General features: G+C 33.0%; 1 protein-coding gene across 14 annotated transcripts in view; it reads left to right on the top strand.

The window, feature by feature from the left end:
- Positions 1–24,801, top strand: part of LOC120624921 (phosphatidylinositol 4-phosphate 5-kinase type-1 alpha) — a 78,508-nt gene that overhangs the window by 42,187 nt on the left and 11,520 nt on the right. For 2 of the 14 annotated variants that reach the window (XM_039891735.1, XM_039891731.1), the window contains exons 12-20: positions 526–613; positions 3,441–3,503; positions 4,303–4,308; positions 8,427–8,501; positions 13,626–13,661; positions 14,320–14,562; positions 16,587–16,806; positions 17,424–17,518; positions 18,026–18,135. In XM_039891735.1, coding sequence (XP_039747669.1) covers positions 526–613; positions 3,441–3,503; positions 4,303–4,308; positions 8,427–8,501; positions 13,626–13,661; positions 14,320–14,562; positions 16,587–16,806; positions 17,424–17,518; positions 18,026–18,135 — 936 coding nt within the window. Of the gene's footprint in view, positions 1–525; positions 614–3,440; positions 3,504–4,302; positions 4,309–8,426; positions 8,502–9,196; positions 12,799–13,625; positions 13,662–14,319; positions 15,811–16,586; positions 16,807–17,423; positions 17,519–18,025; positions 18,136–24,801 lie in introns of those variants that run through there. The other 12 variants (XM_039891727.1, XM_039891724.1, XM_039891728.1 and 9 more) reach the window with 9 other exon arrangements.

Here is a 24,801-nt window from a genome sequence, read left to right as displayed (position 1 = left end):
TCGTGCCGCTAAGCTATTTAGTGTTCCGGTGCGATGTCGCCTAGAAACCGATTAGGGTTATGACTACCATACCCCCTGACAGGTTAGGCCGCTACTATCTTAGACTGCATCATCACTTACCACCAGGTGAGATTGCAGTCAAGGGCTAACTTGTAGTTGAATATATAAACAACAGGGCCCGGGACTCATCTCAAAATGAGAAGGGTAGCGGTTGGCAGACTCTCACTCACTCTCTCTCTCTTTCTCTCTGCGACCCTTTTGATATCGACTACACCTAGTAGGCAGTCTACCATAGAAACATGGCTTTAACAGTTTATGTTATGGTATTTCTGTATTGTCATTCATATGGTTGTCACTGCGTATTCTTGATAACTTTGTAAAGTAATCTCTCCAAATCTAAAGTTTTAGATCTAAAGTTTTCATTATAATCAATATTCAAAACCCCATTGGCTTACCAACTAGTATTGTATAAATATTATTACAATATAGCATAACTATTATAAATATAACTGTTGCTTTTTCCAGGATACAGTGTCAGTACATCGGCCGAGTTTCTACGCGCAAAGGTTCCTCGACTTCATGGGAAAGACCGTATTCAAGAAAATACCTTCGTGTAAGTGTACCATTGTTGTCTTCAATGCAGCCGCGTCGTCTAGCACCAAACTTGTTGTTATATATTGCATTGTTGTTATTGGCTGAATTTAAAGTACTCGTGATTGGATTGCGTACTTTAGCCAATAGTATGTCTGCATATCGAAATTATTGCGATTGTGTCAGTGTCGGTGACTTATGTTCTGTGCAAGAGCTACCTACATCCCCCATATAACTTAGCTCTCGACTATTATATAACGTTTAACTGATGGCTAAATTTATGGTTATCATCAGCCTATTAATGTTTTAATAATCTCTCTTAAGTGGGACGTAATTGGAGCATTTACTAACCATGCTGCTACTCGTGCAGAAATGTGACCAAATAGTGCATTTCGCCGATAGTTAGTGATTAATGGAAATTACTTCGATCGTCATCTAAATTGTGACTTGAGAAAACTGCGAACATAAGAATAGTTTTGTTTGACTGAATTGATTTTATCTCTCAGATACTTTTTACAGTAAAAATTAAAGCAATAAATAAATGAATTGAATTATTCTTAAACTGCGTTCTTTAGTTAATAGGTATTTCCAATATAATAGTATTACCAATACTGGTATTTCCACAAACTTCTACTTGTTTGTTGGTACTTTTGGTCAAACAGTGTAGTTTAGCCAATAGTGGCTCAGACTATCGAAATGATTGCGATAATCTTTAACGTGTGACTATAACACAGCGATAAACAACACATTTGTTGTGATGTGCTATATTTTTTTGTTTTATATAATTATTGTGCAGTAAAAGCAACAGTCGAAACGTCGAAAAACTGCAATTAGTTAGCCTTTTTTGTATTTAGCTTAATAAACCTGTCACATGATATAATATCAGTGTTGGAGATAATTGCATTGTAGCTATAAGTTTGGTGCTAGGATTCAATGGTGACAATAATTTGGATTAGCTTCTTTAAGGATTTTTCAGGTGTGAATATTTAGGGATTTCCTTCTAAACTTAATTCTTCTATTCTTCACTTGAAATCTTATCAATATCCACTCATTTAGCCAATGTAGTTATATTATATATTTGTCTAGATATGCTACAATGAATTAATTATATTATTTAAGGTCATTTAATGTGAATGTTGCCCTCAAATACCTACAGTGCCACAAGTACTTTAAATATGCAACCGAGAAGAAGTAACCAATGTAATTAACCTCTTCAGTAGGTCGTCCTGACTTTTATACAACGTGTAACGGAATTAAAAAATATTCTTCAAAGGTGCATAAGTATATTTCATAAGGAATCCACCCTGTAAAAATATTAAATCACAAGAAGCATATTTATTTTTCCATACAAACTAATTCACAACATTCGAAGTTTTTACGTATGACAACCCTATTGAAGATAAAAGACCGCCACCTTCATAGTACCTTCGCTACGCAACGCGTACCTAATAAAGTAACAGGAGTCACTCGATTTTAATTTAAATGTGTCGTTAGATGGCTTTATGTGATTTTCTCAGTAAAAACTATGCCAATGGTTCACTCAAAAACTAATAGCGTTTCGGTTCCACAGATAAGTCTCAGAGACAGTAAGTAATGTACCTCTAAAGACTCTGAAGTATTATTTCGGATTTCATTTACACGTTGTATAATAAATGCGAAAGTGTGTTTGATTGTTTTCCAATCGTTGGCATAGAGTTAGTTGAAAGGCCGGACGTGTGTTGTAAAAATATCTGACCAAAAATAAATTAGCAGGTCTTAAAATATATGAAGTATAGCACCTTCCTTTTCTAAAGAGAAATATTCCCGAGGGGGGTTGATGTAAGACGGGCGGGCGGGCGGTCAAAAAAAAAAATTCAAAATTCATAATTCATTTATTTCAAGAAGGCCTAATATAAGCACTTTTGAAACGTCAAGAAATATATGTCAAAACAAAAAAAGAATCTGTCTTCCAATGGTTAAAAGACATAGTTTTGACATGGGATGGCAAGAAGAAGATTCGGTTTAAACAGAATTGGTACCAAAGTCACGCCAAATTGTTTTATTTATTACGTAACTAATGGTCCTTTCAAAGCAAGAGTGAATAGATGTTGAAATATACACTATTTCAATGTAAAAGGCAACGAGGATACCGTGAAGACCCCGTATCGGACCGGGTGTATGGGTACGGGTTCTACCGTACCCTTTTGCTTGTTAGGTAGCCTATATCTAGACATGTATATGATTCAAAACTATTGCGCAGCTAATCCCTAAAATATACATAGTTCGATGTCTGACTGAAAAGTGTTTAATTAGTATATATGTACTGTGTATATAACATTTCAACTATCTGAAAAATTTTGATTGTGTTATAGTTTTATAAGGTGTTTTAAAATCAGTCCTAAGACATCTAAGAAATAAAAAAATACATTTTATTTAGGTTTTTTTAGATGTCTTAGAATCTATTTCATATACAGTGTGCTATGAAATCATCCAATTTTATTTGTAACACATTGTATACTTGTAATATTCATTTTTCATTATTATAAATCATTTTAAAGTTTTCTAAGATTCGTAATAAATTTCTGAAATTAGGGAAATCAGTAAAAATTGCTAAAAAAAAGGGGAAGGGGAAAACAAAATTTAACTAGATTTTAGCTTATTTTACTTGCTTAAATTACTGAGCAAGTTTTCTAAAGTAATTATTTTTACTTGTTGCTTTACTGACGCTCTATTTTAGTTGGCGTATGTTCTACACATTCTATGATTGTCGGATATAAGCCGACTAAAGTCGCGCTTGAGTAAAGTGAAATATTAGCACCACTAAGAAATGGTTAAATTCTAAAATAAAAGCATATAAAATTGTTGATCAGTGGACCTACCGGAGATCAAAGGAAACCACCGCAAGTTCAGAACCCTCGTCACCAGCTACATAGGTATTGTTGTGTGTGTTGTTCAAAGGGGCGGGTGTTGGTGGATATTAAATCGTTCTTTGAAAACAACAGCAATTATACGAAACAAGTGTTGTCGGACCAAAATCTCGTAGGACTATGCACCGTACACGCGTTGTAGGACTAAAATCTTATGGCAAATGTAAAAATTTCGTTTAAATAATGAAAATAAAATCGAACTTTTTCTAGTTTTGTAAATTATGTTATATGTCTGTCCGTTTGTATGTTTTTTTTTAGTGCTCACTAAATAGTAATTTAATAAAAATAATGAGATTTTTAATGGTTTTTAATATCGAGACTTTCCAGAATGTAAAGCATTTATATGAAATCACACTTGAAAGTTCCCGAAATCAAACTCTTCATCTTTATAATAGTTATAAAAGATTGAAGCTTTGTAACAGTAATAATTGTTCAATAAAATAAAATAAAATATTGATGCACCAACACCCAAACCAATTTGAGTAGGCATTCACTTTACTAGTGAGTGTTACGTTTGTATTAACCTTTGTTGATAAATAATTAAATTCCAATTTTAACTACGAAGCAACTATTATTATTTTTTAACGATTAGGCATGTAATTCGATTATTTTAATTATTTATTTATTTTAAATTTTAATTTAGATTTTTTTCGCATGACCATTTATTTTTAAACGTGAAAGTCATGCACGTCCCCTTACATTAATCAAGATAATTTTTTTTTTTTTTTAATGAGAATAATATCTGTTTTCCCTTTTTTCTTTTCACAAATTGTCCGAAATTGGATACTGGCGCGCGTGCTTGGAGGTTTGAGTAAGTCGGGATTATTGCGTTTACTTCGAATGAAGCATGTTTTGTAAATTTATGTGGCGTCTAATATTTGTGTCATTTCCCGTCAGAAATTGTTATAATCAGTTGTGTATATCAAAAAAATATCGAATAAAAAAAACGCGGTAGTCAGGATATACAATGAACGACGTTCAAATAACACGTGACAACTGGACAAACCTATGTTGTTTTTTTTTAAATACGTAACTATCACACCATAGAACTTTATTACGGGTTAAGTTTAACAGGAGTGCAATATCCCTAACAAGTTGACCAGCTATAAAAGATTGCAGTCAAGGGTTAACTTGTGGTGGACTAATAAGAAACATAAAGATTCAATATTCATTGTATTGTATTATGGTGTTTCAAAATTGTCATCAAGAAAGATAAAACTCAAAAATTACGATGATCGTACCATGGTAGTCTTACTTAATTACGCCTGTTTTACTCGAAGGCAGGACATTTATGGGAACAATGTAATCACACGAGCGCCTGTGTATGGGTTAATGAATAGAGATCATGTGACACTAATAAAATTTAGTACCAAATTTCACTCTCCTATTATCCTTATAAGTCTAGAAGCGGTGATAGCCCAGTGGGTAGGTCTTCAACTTCATTTTCGGGGGGCCGAGTTCGAATCCTAGCGCACACCTCTAAATTTTCTAAGTTATATACGTTTTACGCAATTAAAATATATCTCTTGCTTCAACGGTGAAAGAAAACATCGTGAATAAACCTACCTGAGAGTTCTCCATAACGTTCTCAAAGGTGCATGGAGTCCACCAATCCGCACGTTTTACGCAATTAAAATATATCTCTTGCTTCAACGGTGAAAGAAAACATCGTGAATAAACCTACCTGAGAGTTCTCCATAACTTTCTCAAAGGTGCATGGAGTCCACCAATCCGCACTGGGCCAGCATGGTGGACCATGGCCTTATCCTCTTCTCATTGTGGGAGAAGACACGGGCTTAAATAAACGTAAATAACTACAAATAGCAAATTTCATGCTAATAATAAAAAAAAAAAACAACATATTTATACAAATTTTGATCCTATTCCATTGACTCTACTTTTGGTTTGGGGTTGATTTTCCGTAAACGTTATTCCAAATTACAGTTTTCGTATTGATGTTAATTCAAATAACAAATTTTGTGTTTGGATGCTCAATTACTCTATAACAAGTAATACTGATTAGTCTATCTCTATTCAAACTATGAACCCCCATTTACTGCCCCCTTAGAGACTAATAAGGTCCTAACGGTCTTTATCAACACTGTCGGAACTAAGTTCTCAATATGCGTATTGGTGACATTGTTTCCTCATTGGTACTGCCTCAGGTGTTATAGTCATCCCATTATATTATTTTTCGCACCATCAAATAATAGAATGTAGGTAACTTCATTGCATTATAACAATTTCATAGTTTTTTTTTTTTTTGTAATTTATTAGACCCCTTTTTATTTCTATCGTGTAGTGAGCTCATCCTTATACCACACAAAAAGCGGTGCCAATTCAGTTGTACATTAATCGTAAACTAAGTAACAGAAGAGAAGAGTGATACTATTTTTAGTTCTGCACGATTATTTCAGTCGGGTCCTATATATCCTTGCGCTCGAGGTACATATATATCCTCCTGGCCGTATCTGACCACAGCGTCTCCTTCTAGATATCATGAGCGTACCTGATGCGCTCTCAGGTGACTGGGGTGATCATAATTTCATAATTCTCAAGTGACCAATCTTTGTTTTAAATGTACCTCGCCGGCCATATTGTAATATATGGCCGGCGAGGTACATAATTATACCCAACGAGGCGGGGTGACATGTACTCACAGCGGTCACGTCAAACGCATTTCTGTGCCGAGTACCCTTCTAGTTGCCTTCTCATTGCCTTAAAGTATGGTCGGTTTATCAAGGTTCAACGTCTCATCATGCAAGTCTGACCCTAACCTAAACGGTTTAGGTTTAGGTTGTATTTTTTCACTATCGTAGTGCAGATAAATAAAATATGAACCAAGTATTTAGTAGAGCCAATAGTAGGCATCATCACCTTTTTCTAAGATTTTTGTACTACCTAATTGGTACCAATATAGTAAACTCATGTTCATAAATGATAGAAGCAGATTCTTTGGTATGCGCTGTAAAGTTGGATAGTGGATTATGACTGTGTAACAGGTAAGGTGTTCTGCTTATATCTCCGAACTCCTCGAGTTAGCAAACGTTACGTTTTCTGTCAAATTTGTATTGAGCTGCAAAACCATGACGTTTTGTAGACACATAAAATTATATCTGTAGATACTGATGTTTCAAACACCCAATGGTCTATGAAGAAGACAACTACAAGAAGCTGGGTATTGTTTCGGTTAGCACGACAGCAGATTTTTCAACAAAGTTACCGTTTAAAATTTTATCAAAGATGTTGAAAACGATAGAATAAATAATTAATAATGTGATTGCGAGTTAAACATACGCATGTAAATGTACACGTTGCGCATTGCGTCGGTCGGCCCGAAACGCATGTTTGACATGACATCAACAAACACTTTACTTTTATGAACATGAGCTAACTTTTAATTTATTTCAAAGCGTGGTATGATTTTTTATTTTTTTATTTTTCTTGTGTCTCCCCGTAGTTAGAATTGTGATGTAGTGTTCATCTAGAAGTTTCATGATGCCTCTTGTTTTTCTGAAAAAAAAAATTGTAATATTTTAGAACATGCTGTATTCTGTGTGAAGTCGTAAATATTATTATAGGTGGAGTTTATTCTAAATTTAATTAAAATAGCCTTCGAAATGGATTCTACAGATTTAGAAGCAGGCGTAACTTTGCGGAAATTCATGATGTGCAACAAGCATTTAGCCTTATTTGCTATAATCCGCAGTAACTAGACATATCTATATATTGGAATTTTTTTGTCTTCCGAAAAGTTAATGATTGATTGGTTTAAATTATTCATACAAAGTTTGAGCATTTCGATTTTTATATATTTTTTATTAATCCGTAAGTCCCAATTTAAAACGGGAATTAATATTACATCGTGCAGTATTGCTCAACAATGAACATTAAACATTTAAATTTTTTTCTTTGATATATATTGTTGTATCGTATGTTGACGCGGACCATAGCGTTTAATTTCATTGTATTTTAAAATTTTATTTCGGAAACGGATTTATTTGTTAAATCTTTTGTAACAAGTTTTAAAATTAACAGTCCGTGTTCTTGCACTTTAAAAATTACCAAAAATGATTATTTATAAATGATCATAATATGTTCGTTTCTAAGTATAATGAAAAAAAAAATCATTTATTTTATTAATATTATTACCAAAACGTATTAATAATAGAATCATAGAATAATAATTAAATCTAAAGTCCAACTAATTATTGTCAAGTAAAAGTCATAAGTATGGAATTCATACTCGTTTTGCAGTATACTCAGAAATGTTACCTGATAAAAGCGGCGTGTTTCGACTATATTTAGAATGAAAAAAAGAAACATCCAATTGTATGGAATAATATCATCGTCATTAATCAAAATTCAAAACTTGGGTTTTTTAAATTGATAATATTTTTTTTATTAAATAATTTTTTAAAATTAAAAATAGACTTGAATGAGTTTTATCTCGATTTGTGTGCACCTTCTCTACCTACTGGCATGATTTTCATAAATTTTTTTTCTTTCTTACTTTCCTTATCTATTTCTTTATTTTATTAGATTAAGCTTAAACTTGTTATTTTGCGGACACGATGATAAAAAATGTTTATTTCGATGCTTTTTTAATTATAAAGCTTAAATTTCATTTTTTTTATTTATCTTACAAAGTATTATTGTGGTCCATAAAAGTAATGTATTTTAGAAGGTAAGAATTGGCTTAACTTAAAAAATCTGATATTTTATGCAAGTGCATTGAACTTCGAGCTATTTAATGGTTATTTATCTCAAACTCGTAATTTATGAATGTGTCAAACATTTTTTTGCAAACATAAATGATATTTAAATAATCATCAATCATAACGATGAAACTTTTTGTACAACGTTACCACAATAACACTTTGCCGTCTCGAACCAAAGCGGTATAAGTAAAAAACCAAAATTTTACAGCACTGAAACACTCGCCGTCGAAAAGAAAGAGCATCGCGAAGCCGAGCAGACCGCAGGAAGAAATCGACAATACAGGTATGAAATGTTTTTCCCCCCAATATCTTAAGTGTATTTTTATTAATATAACCATCGCAAAAAAAAATCTAAAAGTAATTCTAAGGGAAAAATTAAAATCTACTTTTTGCATGATATAACGAAATATTTATGTATATATTTTACATGATTTCTAAACATATTTATTTATATGTTATAAAATAAAAATACACTTTAAATAATATAAAATATATAGTTTATGTGTTTCCTTTTATTTTAACATATTATATAGTAGCTAGGATTCCTTATTTCCTAACAAATGAATGCGGATTTTTTTTTGGTACCTACCATACACAATATTATTATATACATTTCAGTTTATTTTTTTTATCCCCACACCTCTACCTCCTATCCGGTGTTTGTACTCCCTTATAGCTGTTGTGCATTTAATTTTTTAATTTTGTGAGTTTTTTTTTATTTTTAAAATAAAAAAAAAAAAAAAAAAATTATGTTTAAAATAAATCAAGAAAAAAAAGCAAATTTCTCGTCGGGTGAATTTATATTCAGAAATTGCGAAAGCGTTTCGTGTTTTTTTTACTTAAAAAAAAAAGTGTGCTTTCTGTGCTAATACGGTGTTTGGCTGACCCGGCATAAGGACAGACGACCGGGGTGACAAAATAAACTGAAATGTACCATTATGTTACAAGAGATTAACGCAGACGATTTTATATACACAGGCGGGAAAATCATCGGCCGACCCATTAGGGACTATAACCCAGACTACCTGAGACAAGCTAGGATGTCTCCTAGGTCTTCATTAAGATCTAGCATGAGCGACTTCACAGATACAACCATATCCACATGGAATCAAAGACACCCACAAATCCCAACAGAATATCCATCAGTATTGTCCGATAGAGTAAAAAATATTGACAGAGATAGGTTACCGTTTCAAAGACGCATAGATTTTGATTCATCGAATCTCGCCGCACCAGGAACGTCGTACGCAGATAATGTATACAGGCCGTCCGTACACGATCGCATGGAAACTCTATCCGACCAATTAACTAAAGTTTTAAGCACTGGTGCTGGTAGTTCACATATAAACGGCAGTTTGGCTGATAGTGGAATACAAACGGACAATACAAGCACAAGTGTCCCACAGATATACATATCGGACGCACAAACTTACACCCCGGTTGTTAAAATCCTCAAAGACGCAGCAGTTGATACAAGAAACGATAACAATCTACAAGATATACCGTTTATAGACGATGATGACGATGAAAAATCGTGGAAACGACGAACGAATTTAGAAAAACACAAAAGTATGTCTAACATACCTGAAAGAATAGATGAAGTTAGTTCAAGAGAACATTCCAACGAAAGACTGTCGAGTAGCTTAAACCGAGCGAAATCTCCGACGTTTGTCGAGAAATTTAAGAAATTCTTCATGGATATCGGCCTAGTCAAATCCGATAGTGCACCCGATACTAATACTAATGCGCGTGAAGTTAACACTCTACCGAAATCTATGACATCTAGTTATAGAACTAGAAGTGTAACACCAACAGCGAGTGAAAATCGAGAAGCTTCAACATTACCGAAAGACATGCGATTCCGTAAAGTCAGATCAACGCAAACGGTATACATAAAGCCGGAATCTCCAGTACGAATACGCAGTGCTAACGAAATCGAATTAAAACCGCACGTTTCTGTTGTCCAGCTTAATGGTGACGAACATAATATTAAGGATTCTGATTCGGAAAAGTTTATAAAAGAAGTTGTCTATGTGAAGAGTTTAGAAAACGCAGCGATTTATCAAGGCACAGATAGCGGGAGTACTATAATATTTGTACCTCCGGCGGATTGAAATTTAGTTTTAAAAGGGTATAATGGGCATTGAGATTGCTGTAACAGCTATTCGCTTCGCTTACGCGGTGTTGTTCTAGAGATGTTATTTATTTTTGTATTGCCAATTCTGATTGACGTGAGAACATGAAGTTATCGCTATAAGGCATAAACAACATAAATCAACCTTAATTATTTATTTCAAACAAACTCTCCTATATGATGTAAATTTTTTCGATAGTTCAAATGTGTTTGGTGTCGGATTAACGACAGTCTTATAAATAATCTTTTGCGTGTATCTTGCTTTTAAACCAAACCTTGTTTTTAGTGTTTCTTGCCAATCTCACCTTGTCAGGTTTGACTGATAGTGAAAAATCAATTTAGAAAATTGGGAAATGGAAATCATAAAACAGATATTATCCACCACTAATGGTATTGTCATACTTAAGTATTTATCAGATAATAAGACGCTTATTATAGAAAAGCAATACCTTTGTTACTTACTCAGTTTCCAGTCACGTTAGTTATTTTATAATAAAACTTACCGGAGCTCTTGATATCAATATTTGCTGTGGTATTCAATTTTATGATACAATTCCCATTTTCTGATTGCAAATTATGAATGATATTTAAATACATATAAATCATGTACGTGGTTCTTTTCTGAGATTTTAGGCAGTCCCCGGTAGTTTTTTCTGTATGTTTATTACTAGTAATCCTTGTGTTGGAATACAAATCAAGACATTTTATTTACATGTATAATATACATAAACACAGTCTCCCTGTAGAGCTGCCAGTGTCGCAACTGGTTTCTTACGAATAGTAAAAGATTTTTGACGGCGCAATTGTAGTCTTCTTCAGAGTGTCGACACATGTTACATCGAAGTAAAATTGATCACACATGCTTTAATGCTCCTTATGCAGTCGAAGATCCTTACGTACGTTTTAGAAATAAAATATCAGTTGTACAGAAATATCATTATACTGTGATGGTTAGAAGGAAATAGTTTTTTTTTCTAAACCTTATTAAGCAAGAAATAATTTCATGCATTATGTGAAATTAATCATAGAACTTTAGAATCCTAGTTTTGAGACTTGAAACCGACTCTATAATTGCTACTTGGGCCCAGACATGTAACAAAAGTGAGATGTCTGCGGAAAAATTAAGTTGCGACCTTGAACTCTATAGCCAGGCTGTGTGCGTAGGATACGCTCGAAATATTTGTATAATTGACATAAATTTATATACATACATCTATATCGAAATATAGCGATTAGAAATGTGTAATAATAATTATTTATTTATTATTTATACTGTAAGTAGCGTCATGTTGAATCTTGTGTACATATGAAAATAATCTGTATACGAATTCAATCACCCAGTGATTTGTGTAGAACATTCCTAAACATCCTTAGTTTTTTATTATTTAAAATGTTACTTTCATTTTATTTGAAGTTTGATATATACGAAGTGTTTTATTAAATTTTGGACGCGTATAAAATTCAAAATAACATTCTTTAGTTGACATGTTTCGAAAAATTAAATAAAATAATCTTTTTTTTTTAAATAGAAAACTAACGATTAACAATTTTTTTTTAAAAAATATTACATTAATTTCGTTAACACCCGCCAATTGGTTTTGGGAAAATGTTTTAATTTCCTCTCTGTTATGAGAGAGTGTGTCTGTTCCCAGCCTTGGTACATTATAGGCCAAGTATGATGATTTATAAATCGCTAGACTTCCGTCCAATTTTAATAAAAATAACACTTGTATATTATAAATTAGGTATATCAAATTGCATAATAAACTGTTCAATTGACACTAATAAAAAGTATTAAATTTGTCACAAAACGTAGAAATATTTAAATTCTGTTGGAGGCCTAAAATTAATAAAATTGAAACTATGGGTTAGGTCACTTTCGCCAAAAGCCTTGCTTATAGGAATACAGTGAAAAATAGATATTTACCCGATCCGATGTATACATAAACAGACAAAATACATTATACAGAATATGTATGTTGTATATGTATTCACACTGTTTTCTATAAGACTATATGCATAAGCGTAATAATTATTTTCATGGGGAGATATTTTATGTTTGTATCTTGAACACTGAATCTTCTAAAGTCCAGTCATAATAACTGTCCTTATTTTATATCTATCTATTATTGGGGTTGTTGGCATATATTGATGTTTTTGCGGACTATATAAGACTTTTCGCTCAACTACTTTACTTACCGAAATAGTTCGTGATTAAATGGTAAATGCCAAATAAACTTTTTCAATCATTTCTTTTTTTTATGTGGGGTAGTAATAAACTAAAGTAATTATGGTCTTAAGTAAAGTAACTACTTAATTCAAATAAAATAATGTTGGCCGTCCCATGTATTTAAAGCGCAAAACTATAGTGAAAATTATTAATATTCAGTGTTGCCAGCCTCTCCTTATTACGCTTATGTATTTGATATGCCTATATTGAATCAATCACAAAATAATGTAATATTATGTAAATTAAAATTATGAAATAAATGAAATTTTATATAAAAATTATAGCTGTTTTAATTTGAATTGCAACCTCTTCATGAATACATTTATAGAAGACCATGGTCCTATCGTTTTAAGGTTTTACACATGGTAAGTGATGATGGAATTTAATGACTGATATGCAGTTTAAGATGGCAACATGCTAAATAACACAGAAGTACTTAAGATAATATATAATTAGGACCAAGTGATGTTCAAATGCAATTATACAACTTAACTTGGAAAGAAAGTTCTAGGACACTGACCATTAAAATATCACTAATACTCGATTAAGTTAAATGATTATATTTTAAAAAACATAACATTTAAGTTTTCATATCCCTAACTACTTGTAATGACTTAAAATCGCATTTACAAGTATATCAACGTGTGAAATGAATCATGTTTAAATATTATCTGACTTTTTGGTCCCATAGTGATCCATGAACTGATTTGACCTTAAATCTAAACACAGCTGATGTCTCTGGTTGTCACTGCGTACTTGTAAAGTGATCTGGAAAGGCAGAGTATTTTTATCATTACCGAAAATAAATTAATTTGTAACTTAGGGCGACCTAAGGCATGAAAAGGGGATTTCCAGAGTCGATATTGGAACTTGTACCTCGTTACAACTACTTGTGTGAATTTACGTTAGGTAAAGATAAAATTCTCTGCCCTGCAGTCCCTTGTGTGTGATGGTCATTAAACAGAATTACATCTGACATTTTAGTATAATATCCATATCTGTTAACTAATGAGTGAATAAATTGCACGCATTCGATCGGATAGGGGCTACAACGTCAAGTGGCGTCGCCATGAGAGCAGGTGAGAATGACAGTATAATTATTATATGCCGATTATACAATCTGTAAATACTTATAAATGTGTATAATTAATGACACTGAATCTTTGCATTGCTTACAACTACGAAGTTACCGGAATGTCTATTTTTATGGATCTATTCTTTGTATAATTTAGATTTTTTTCCAAAGATAAAGATTATATATATACGCTTATAACACATAAAGTAATCTTATTGTCATAATTCTTTTCTTTCCATGCTGCTATTGACCTATTGGATCTATTACTATTGGGTATACCTCTTTACTTTACACCTCTCTTCCTCTTAAATCTGCATGCTATATTTTAAATCTATATCAAATATCACTCTTATCTAACAATGCACCAATAATAAATACGATACATTGGCGGTCAAGCTCAATACAAAAAATATAAATATATAATATAAACATACTATTTTGGACATGTAATCCGTCTTTATCGCCAAACGTAACTACATAACTACGCTTCCAATTTAAAACACAAAACCTTTTGTTACTCCGTGCTTTGAACTAATTCTCCTTCCGGTGCCAATATAATAATACTATTTACTTGATGTATATTTTATTTATACTGTGTATATTTTCATTATTTAATATAAATAAATCTAAACAAATTTCTCGAGTGTTTCTATACCCTATAGTGTCCCTTACCGACGTCACAGCTCAAATAACACCCACCTCAGTGACTTCGCCGGTTTCCACAGCAGCTAAATTAGCGCCAGCGGTGCCGAAGATGGCTGTATCCGAACCCGATGTAGCGTTCCCAGCTGTTCTCAAAGGTTCTCAGAAACCGAGAGTACCACCACCAGTCCCACCGCGTGGTTCCCCCAAAACGAAACGCGGCGGGGGAGGGGGAATCTCTCAAGCTAGCATAGAGACCAAAGGTGAATATCAAAACTTACACATATCAGTTAACGAAATACCAGCACAGACACCTATAACGAGTAGCGACGACGATTTTGGTTTTTATGGGCATGATACGAAATTTAGAAAACCTGCATGCCGTATACCTCCTTCCATATCCGATCATTCTCTAAAAGTTACAAAGCTTGTAGCTTCTAATTCTTTCTTGGGCTACGCAGACGAAGGGGAAAGTATTACAGAGAGGAACAAGCCGGGAAAAGATTTAATTGCCCAGTCGACTATGATGGCTAAATTCAATATTGATAATGCTGTAAGAGAGCATCTTGATACAGGCGATTATGATGATGCGTCATTCACTGATTCGAGCAGCGATGAAATTATAATAGTTCACGAAATCGGTGAAGGCAACAAAGTCATTATTGACACGCTAGACCCTAAATCGAAGCATCTTCTAAGCGCGCTCACTCCTGTTGAAAGTGGTTCTGAAACACATTCATATAATAATGAATCGCCTAAAACAAGCCTTGGTCAAAAGATGAAATCAAGTTTGATGTCAAGAATAAATACGTTGAAAAAGATACCTACTGTGCAACGAGATATGAACTTGGCGGAATCAGAAATCGATGAAAATCAGAAGCGAAATCAAATCGGTGAAAAGAATAAAAGCGGTTTGATGTATGGGTTATCAAAGAAATTTAATTTTAACCAATCCAAGAAGGATAAAAACCGCGAACTCCCAAATCCGAAATCCAAACCTAAGATTGAAATCAAACCGTACACAGAGGAACATTCGAGAGGCAACGCAAATAAGGATGAAGTCGTCTGCCACAAGAAAGCTAAGTCAAAAATTGATTTGTTCCAGAAACATATACTGAAAATTCAAGCCGAAGACAGTTGTTCTGTGGCGTCTTCTAGAGACAGCATTCTATCAACAGCCGAAAGTAGAGATTTGTTTAAAGAAACTAAAAAAGTTTTTGAACCAGAGCCTCCTAAAGCAGCTCCTACTTTAAATAAGAGACCAAATTACAATAAAAAGAGAAGGGCTCCCGATCCAGTTGCGTTGAAAACTAAACCTGGTAATGTTCACGATAAAATAAGAAAGTTTTCTGTAACTATCGTGCCTGAACCAAACCCACCACAAGTAGAACCTATAAAGAAGGAGCCAGAAAAGAAAGTAGGTGGTTTCATTACTTTACTGGATAATAACATAATATATTATGATATGAGGAAGGAGTTCGAAGAAATTGTGTAGAACTTGCTCACTTGAATTATATTGTTTGGAAGAAAATTTCAAGAAAGAGTTATGTTTGTTTTTGATGCAAAATTGGAACGAGATTATAAAGCATGTTTTTTTCTAAAATACAAACGTGTTTTTGTATTTGGTAGTTTTATTGTTAAATGAACACTGACTTGTGTAGTTTATTTAGTGTGTGTTTGCATTGTGTATTGTGATTCGATTTTGTTATAAGCTTGCTAACAGACTTTGTGTGTGTTGCGTTTTTGTAATATTAACTTTGTAATTATTATTTATTATCAAATCATTAAATTAAATAGTTCTCACCTCATTTACAACTCTTCACAATTTCATTTTTCGTTGTATTTGTTGTTTAATATGAATATGAATAATTTTCTTCGTTATCAATCATAGCGTGATCTCTAATCATTCTTTAATATTTAGTGGCTTTATATAAACGTGCGTCATTTAGTATTTTTGATTATTTCATAGTAATTCGGTGTCCTAGTTTTTTCAATGAATGAGATGTTTTATAAGCCTTCGTTACATTCGACACTTTCACCTTGTGTTAATTTAAATTAATAAACTGCACTAAAAAATCTTAAGGTGATAATTCGTAACTTTATTAGTGCTTGTCCGTATATACGCACCAATCAATGTAGTTTATTTGACTATTTAAATAGTTTTTAGTACTATATTTCGAATCTATAAACGTTGCACGTTTATGTCCATCAATCTTGACTTCACTAGTGCCTGCCCCCAAATGCTCATCATCAAAGCTAGAATACTAGTAACGCTAGTTGTTTATAGCTGGGGCGCCGCTTTCCTGTTGTTCAACTCCGCCACCGCCGTTTGAAGAGTCCCTTCCGCCGAGGACCAGTCGCACAAACTCCTCTTCAACGACCTCCTCAAGCGCTTCTGGAAGAAGAAGAGGTGCTTCAAGTGCAGCCAGTGTTATGACTACGTCATCTGCTTCGTCGCTAGCGTTGACCCCCGCCGCACTTAGCAGTGCGAGGAGCAATGAGGCTAGGTGAGTCTACGAATACGTAGCTTCTATTGTTACTGCTAATTCTTCAACAGCTTCTTCAAGTGCTTGTAACGAAACGTCTTGAGCGTCGTTTATTTCCATCTTATTTACATCTGCGTTGACAATTGTTACTTTAAAATAACCAAAGATTATATTAAACAGTTAAAAAAAAAACCTGAAAAATATTCCTCATTCCTTTTTAATATAGTGTACATTATTACACTAGTCAAACCCTTTAATTTGACATTTATATTGAGAATTTGTAAAAAAAAAAGTAGATAATTCGCAATTTTTTGGTGGTGTTGGTGGCCACCTTAGATTGGAAATTTAACAAAGTGCATAGTATTCTACTAGTTTTCATTTATAACCCATATTGAGGGCAATATGGGTATTAAATGAAAAGGGCTTTAAAGTTGGGATAAAATATGTAATCCGCCATTCTGTTGCGGTGGCCATCTTGGACCGCTTTTCATCAAACATAGCTTAGGCACACAAACGTGTCACCTCTTACTTATAACGCCCGTCGTTTTTGCGTCGGGGTTTAAAAATGGATAAGAATTAATAGTTATTTTGATTGCACTTCGGTATTTATTTTCCTTATGATTTATATGAACTTTCAGTGTCTGTTGGACGCCTCCAGCGTCTGTGGAAGGTTCGACACCAACGTGGACGGAGGGCACCCCCAGTTTTACGGAGTCTAGTAGTAGTGAACAAGGTAATGGCAATATATATATATATATATAAAATATACTTTATTTAACTATTCTTATCCTACTCTTCCCTGTCAATGGCTCTACTAACTTAATTTTAAAAGACTTTGAATTAAATTGATTATTGATTCCGGGCGTAAGCGTCTTCAGATCAGGTCCGTCATAGAGTGTAGGCCCATTCACTTTCCTGCATATTCTCCATCTTTACGCCACACAAGTCGATTTATCGCTAGTTGTAATAAGACTATGACAATATAATAGACATTTATCAATAGAATTCAATTCAATTCTTTTATTTGCATAGTTGTATGAATACATGTTTATTTAAAATCTATGAAATGAAAATTTTAATTTACACAAATTCATTTAATAACTAAACAATCATCGAAATATGTTGACTGAATATAATAAAAATGTCATTAATTTTACTATATATAATATATGTAATAAGTAAAATATTTTACTATATGTAATGTATGGAATAATAAATTTAAATTAATGTTATTCTTTAGGCTATCCAATAACCCCGGGTCGCGGGCCTACCCCTAGTTCAGACAGACGGTCCCCGCGTCCCGCACCGCCTCCGAGAGCCACCCCTATCAACTGTCTCACTTCTGAAATGGTAAGTTGTAAACGGACTGACTATAACTTAATATTCGCCCAGTAACTCATAGCTTCAACCATAGTGCCTAAACTAACGGGAAAAGACGGTGTTTTCGGACAAATGCGTTCATAAGAGCAAAGCTTGTACCAACCTCAGTTCAGTTGCTCTTGTTTAAATTCATTCAGTCTTAAAGTGTTGTTATAATACCTATACTTTTTCGTACAACAAAATATGCATTCTGTTATAAAAAAAATGTTAATATCGAACGTCTCCAACAACTTCAATTGTTGTTTTGAATTTGGATATCATTTTGGTTCGATTTTAATTAAACAAAATGTTCGCTTGGGCTCGCTGACGATGTATCAAGAAACTCGATAGTGAATTTCGTTTCCTGTCTTTTTCCTTTACTTTATGGCTTAAACAATATATTTTAGTCCGCAGAAACTAAACTATGCATCAATAATACAATACACCTTGCTTTTATAGAAATTTCCTATACTTTCAACAATTATTTGTATCGTTAAATAAAATTGTTATTTAATGATGATATAAAAGTAATTGAATTAACGGAAATTTATATTTTACCTAATCATACACAGCTTGCGCAATTACCAGTGTAATTCAGTTTAAACTAGAACAGAAGGAAAAGTATATCTAGTTAAAACTGGTTATAACCTGTTTCACACTAACTTAATCCGCTTTCACATAACTGGCAAGAGGTAGTACTAACTTACATATCCACTAGAAATGCATTCGCTTATGGTACATTACGCAAAAATCTATATGAAACTACGTGCGTTTATTGCAGGAATACACATTGTTTATTTAGTACACTGCTTAATACAAAATATCGATTAGTGTGTTTTATCTTTAATTTTAAAAAAACATTTCACAGTCACAGTTAAAACTTATAAATTTTCCCTAAAATCGGGGTAATTACATAGGGAAAATTGTTCGACACTTGTTTCCATCGATGATTTTTTTTTAAATAAACTGTTTTATATAACTTGTATATATTAAAGATACAAGTTATATTAATTTGATGTTTGACACAATATATTACTAGTTATATAATTTCACAATGGGATAAAACCAATCGAAAATTAACATGATATTATGACAGCAAATGTAAGTAAATGCAACTAACTAACGCCTGTTTTAGCAACTCGTGGCATATTGCTGATGAGTGCAAAAATAAATGAAAGCGCGCTGAAACTATTATTTTTATGTTTTAAAAAGTTAAAGTTTTTCTTAGTAATGTGCCTCCTTAACACAACAATGAGAACTATTTAGACAAGCCTTTACCAAACAAATGCATAATAACTGTATATTAATAGTGTACTTATAGGAATAATTTCAGTAACTGCAAACTTAATAATGCTACAATTTTTTTTTGGACGCTGCTTCTATGGTGGGTTAATAGTTACAATTGAAACAGAGAGTGGAGTTCGATTATAAATGATACAAGTATTAACTGGCAAAGAATAACCCCCGACATGTCACACTATAGTTTCAAAACTGATGATTTTACATTAAGAAACCAGACCGTATGAATTTCTATCGGCCGATCGTTTAGTTATATTGTTAACGTTTATTGGGTAATTCGGATCAACGTACTCCATTACCAAAGTTTTACAAGACATAAGTAAGAACCATCCTGGGTAAACCAGCCTTTGAACAAACATACATTGAAATCAGTCCATCCATTTGGGCGTTACAAAATTGCCCGTGTTTTTGTGTCGGGGGTTTAAGCTGAATGCACATTACGAGTTGCTTTATGCAGTACTGAAAATGCCAATGAAGTCGTTAGCCATTTCAATTTAATGCGCATACAATGCGTACGCGCATTCAACGCGCGTACGCATTGTATGCGCATGAAATTGGATAGAAGGCATTACTTTGCAGAATTCCATCATATACAATTATAATTAAGCTTAATTTACCATAACTCGCACTTTCTTTACTATTTTGAATCCACACAAAACAGATCCCAAATCGTAAATTTAGCTTAATTTTTATTGCGCATTAAATTATGAATGAATATATGTATTTATTATATACTAGCCGTTTCCCGCCCGCTACGCTGGGCGAATTGAAAAAGGAAATAAATTACATTTTATGTTTCATTTTTTTTTTTTTTTTTTAATATTTTTATTATTCTCCTTTTTTTTATTTTTGTATGAACATAAATAGGCCCCGCGGATAGAACTGTAAGCATCGATATTGTTTAGACTTACTCAAATTCCAAATTCCATCGATTTAGCCTGTATCTTTCATCCAGGTGATTTTTCTCACTAATATTCATTGTAACTTTCAATGTGCAATCATTATAACATTTCCGTGCCTTTCTTCCAAAAATTAATAATAATTGACATGAAGAAAAAAAATTGAAATGAGCATTGAAAGTTTAAGTTAAAGTCATTGCAAGTCTAATATGTGAAGTTGAAATCTGTCTAGGTTCAAGTGCGACTTTCTAGTTAGTTAGTTAGTTAGTACTAGACAGACTAGTTTTTCTGTTAACTAAAATTTTCTCCGTGACATCAATTTTTTATAGAAAATTAATTGTGCATGTTTTTTATGAATTCTATTGGAATAAGTAACTAAATTTCTTTTCCACATCTCATGTGCTTGGAAAATGCATTCATTTTAATCTGTTACATTTCCGCGATCCCGCAATAAAAGAATTCGTCGGTTATGTAGTCTGCAAAAGTAAAATGAATGTAAAATTCTTAGTCCGTTGATTGGATAGCTACATGTAAAGTTAAGTTTTTGAAACCTCTCAATGACTTTTTCTCCGCTGCCAAAAAGACGATTGTTGTAAGGAAATACACGAATATCCCTACATACACGAAGATCCCCACCAAATTTGGAGTCTGTAGAAGTTACAGGTTAGAAATAAAAATTTTAGATTTTAACACCCACCCCCGCAATTCCTGTCGGAAGTAGACTTTATTGAAATCCATTTTGAGATGTTCTTTATGTGAATAATAAAAGATTCCTACCATATTTAGAATTTTTAGAAGCTATATTTCGAAATTGAAATTTTTTATTGTTAACACCCACCCCCGCGAACCTTATTGGAGGTGATTCAATGTAAAATCCGCTCGAAGATCATTTTTATATTACATATAGAACACTCTCACTAAATTTGTCTATAGGAGCTATCGCTTGGAAATTGAAAATTTTCATTGTTAACGCCCCCGCAATCTTCTTTGGGGTGGGATATCGTAAAATTTGTTCATAAATCATTTTTACATCACTTATAGAAAATTCCTACAAAATTTGGAGCTTGTAGGAGCTTTAGCTGGAAAATTAAAAATATTAATTGTTAATACCCACCCCCGCAACCCCCTGTGGGGTGAGCTATCGTAAAATTCGTTCATAGCCTATTTCTACACCTCTTACAGAAGATTCCTACCAAATTTGAAGTCTATAGAAGCTATAGTTTAAAAACGGGAATTGTTCATTGTTAACGCCCCCGCAATCCCCTTTGGGGAATGAATTTCTTAAAATCTATTCATAGCTGACCTCTACATAGCAAAAGTAATATTCCTACCAAGTTTCACGTTTCTAAGTCTTATGGTTCCCGAGATTTCGTGGTGAGTGACTATATAGATGGGAATTCTTCGATTATCATCGAAATTCTTAACTTTTTATCGGGCTTTTTTAAAATTTTCTTACATACAAAACTTTCTCCTGACAATTCTGAAGATAAAAAAAAGCCCAATTGGTCCAGCCGTTCTCCACTACCGTGAGTAGATTCTTAGCTGAATGTAAAAGAACATTATCCGTTCAGTAAACTCCGTTGAAATCCATGAAAACAAAAGAATCAAGAGAAAACGTTTTTATTAGCGGGATAAATGTTCATAAAAGTAAAACAGCAATAAAAAAATGAAGGAACGTTAGAATTCGAAAAATAAATAGCCATAAACCATCTAGGAAAAATTTCGCATCGAATGGTGGTAGTTTTATGTCGATACGATCAGTGGTTTAAGCGTGATTTAGCCTCAAAGGAACACCATTTTCATTATATATATATATATAGATATTATATTCCTTAAAACATAGGCATATGCTGTCGCGGCCTTTTTTTTATTGAACATTTTAAAGTGGAACATCTTTTGTTATACATGATTTTATGGAAACTTTAACCGTTTACGCATCGCACGCAGCGGAAGCTCTCGAAAGGGGAAAAAATCCTGATTTTGAAATACTTTTCATTGGTGCTATGCTCCTATTAGTATTAGCCTTCGATAAATGGGCTATCAAACTCTAAAAGAATTTTAAAATCGGAACAGTAGTTCCAAATTTAGCTAGCCACTGTCAAAAATCACAATCAAATAACGTCCTAACCATTATTATACAAAACGTAATTGTATCTGCCAACTGAATTGAAATGAATTCAGTTGGAAACTTAGGTTTCAGAATGTAAACTTCACTTTCCACAGTGGCTCGTTAAATTTGGTGTCACCTGAGATACAAATTTCGGCCTGCAGGACAAGAGAAACTTAATAAAAGATAGTAAAAGTTTAGTAATAATACTGGTGGCGCCATTTGCATTTTCAGTACTTACAGCATCGTGTGTCTCAACGTTCGAAGTCGTTTTGTATAATCTCGCTTAGACAGTTTTTTATAAATACTCGAATGCTAGCTTGTTAGGAGAAGTTATTCTAGTGGCAATAACAGGGCCAACTTCATAGATCTGCCAAATTTTTGTTACTTAAAAAAAATTATAGATTTTACTTCTTTAACCAACCTTCTGCTTATTAGTCAACAAAGAGGACTCTTAGTTTGCTGATTCGCTGTAAGAACATCCACTAACTATGTGAGCGGATTGTGGCGAATTTAGCCCCTTCTGAGATGTCGTGACGTTTTGCTCGACCACCTCCACCGTCCCCCCATACTTTTAATCTAAATAAGTAATCTGTGTTTGATTGCGTTGTTTTATTTAAAAAAAAAAGGAATTTAATTTAAACTAAAATTACCTGATATCTGCTGAGGTGACCTCATCAGATTTTACGAAAGGGGGGGTCCTCCCACTAAATGATAGGGATAGAGACAAAAGCCAAATACAACTCTAAAGTTGTGACCCATCTATTCAGTGACTTGAGTCCACGTTGCTCATCCAAGTTTGTCGACTTATTATGTACTATATTTATTGTATCGCTATCTTTACTAACCGCACTTGATAATGTAATAGGTTTGTTCGTATGTTTGTATAACTCGAAATACCTGTCAAGTTGAGGAACGACTACGTTTTACGTTTTATGTAGACGTTTCTAAACACTTTTAGTGTTTGTCTCCTCTTTGTTCTAAATTTTAATTTAAAAAATTTGGCTGGTTTTTAAAAGAAGCTCTTTATGTATAGTTAAACACAAAATAGCGCGCTTCCATATTGAGGAGTGCGTTAGTTATATAGTTGTTTTGAGATTGTAATACTTGTAAAGGTTTTTTAATAAGCAATAATGGAATTAAATATATTATATTTGAACAGGGGTTTTAATGGTATATCTAGAAAACCAATCTGAATTATAGGCAGTCCAGTGTTATAGGCGTTTCTACTTAACGGAAACGTGTACGTTTTGACCAATTAAATTTTTTGTAGATGATGTGATAATTATATCGCGTTATTCCCCAACAATTGGGTTGGTCTATAAGAACCAGCACTAATAAAATAATAAATAAAAAATTCAACTACCGCTGCCTAATCATGCGGTTGAAAACGATATCCTTATATCATACCTTTATATGCTACAACGATATAACGGCATAAACTTCAAGTCTCGTTCTTGCTTTGACTTATAAAGAGAGAGAAATCACGAGCCTCTATTAGTTATTTTTTTTATTGAATAGACTTTATTGTACACCAACACATAATAAAACTTTAACAAGAATGACAAATATAAATCTGAATATCATCAAGAATTGTTTTTATTGGAGCTTACAGTCGTTTTCAGTTGGAGCTAGATTACTCATTTATGCGCTTATATTGTCGTTGTAACTGATAAAAATTGTATTGTCTATGGTTCAGAGTTCAGATGATATACCTATAATCTTTTATGTTCACACAATAATAGATGTTGCCATGTTATGACGTTTTATGCAAATAATAAACAATATAATAACGCCAAATGTTTTATAATATTCGTTCATGCTAACCGCATATTAGGTAAAAACAATCATTTTTCAGTACTGAACATGACGAAAAAAATGGAAATAAAAAAATCATATCTCGATCTCGTATGTGATTTAAGAGCGAGGGAGAAATTTCTTCAATAAACTTGTCTAGTATTTTTGTTGTACTTGGAACTTGACTTAATTTGAGATCATTTAAACAATATACCATAAACTTAAAATAACTAAAATAATTTTCATATGGCACGAAATGAAGTACTTACAAGATATCTGCAAATAAGTACTCAAGATTTTATGGCAATTTATATTATGGCAAGATTTTATGGCATATTATATTTGCACTCTTCGAATCCAATTTATGGCGTATTTATTTCATTGAATGCGTCTTTCGTAATTCGATGCGTTTTGGTTTCTGCAATGTCTTAACTTCTTACGGAAGGACAGATGTAAAGTAGACTGAGCGGGTCCCATTCCCGATATTGAAATTGATAAATTGAGTTGTATAGGCATTGAGCGTATACAATTCCAACTAGGTCCGTTTTGCAAATG

This window comes from Pararge aegeria, chromosome 7, assembly GCF_905163445.1.
Source record: "Pararge aegeria chromosome 7, ilParAegt1.1, whole genome shotgun sequence".
In the NCBI taxonomy this organism is placed as follows: domain Eukaryota; kingdom Metazoa; phylum Arthropoda; class Insecta; order Lepidoptera; family Nymphalidae; genus Pararge; species Pararge aegeria.
This window is presented reverse-complemented; position numbering and strand designations above follow the sequence as displayed.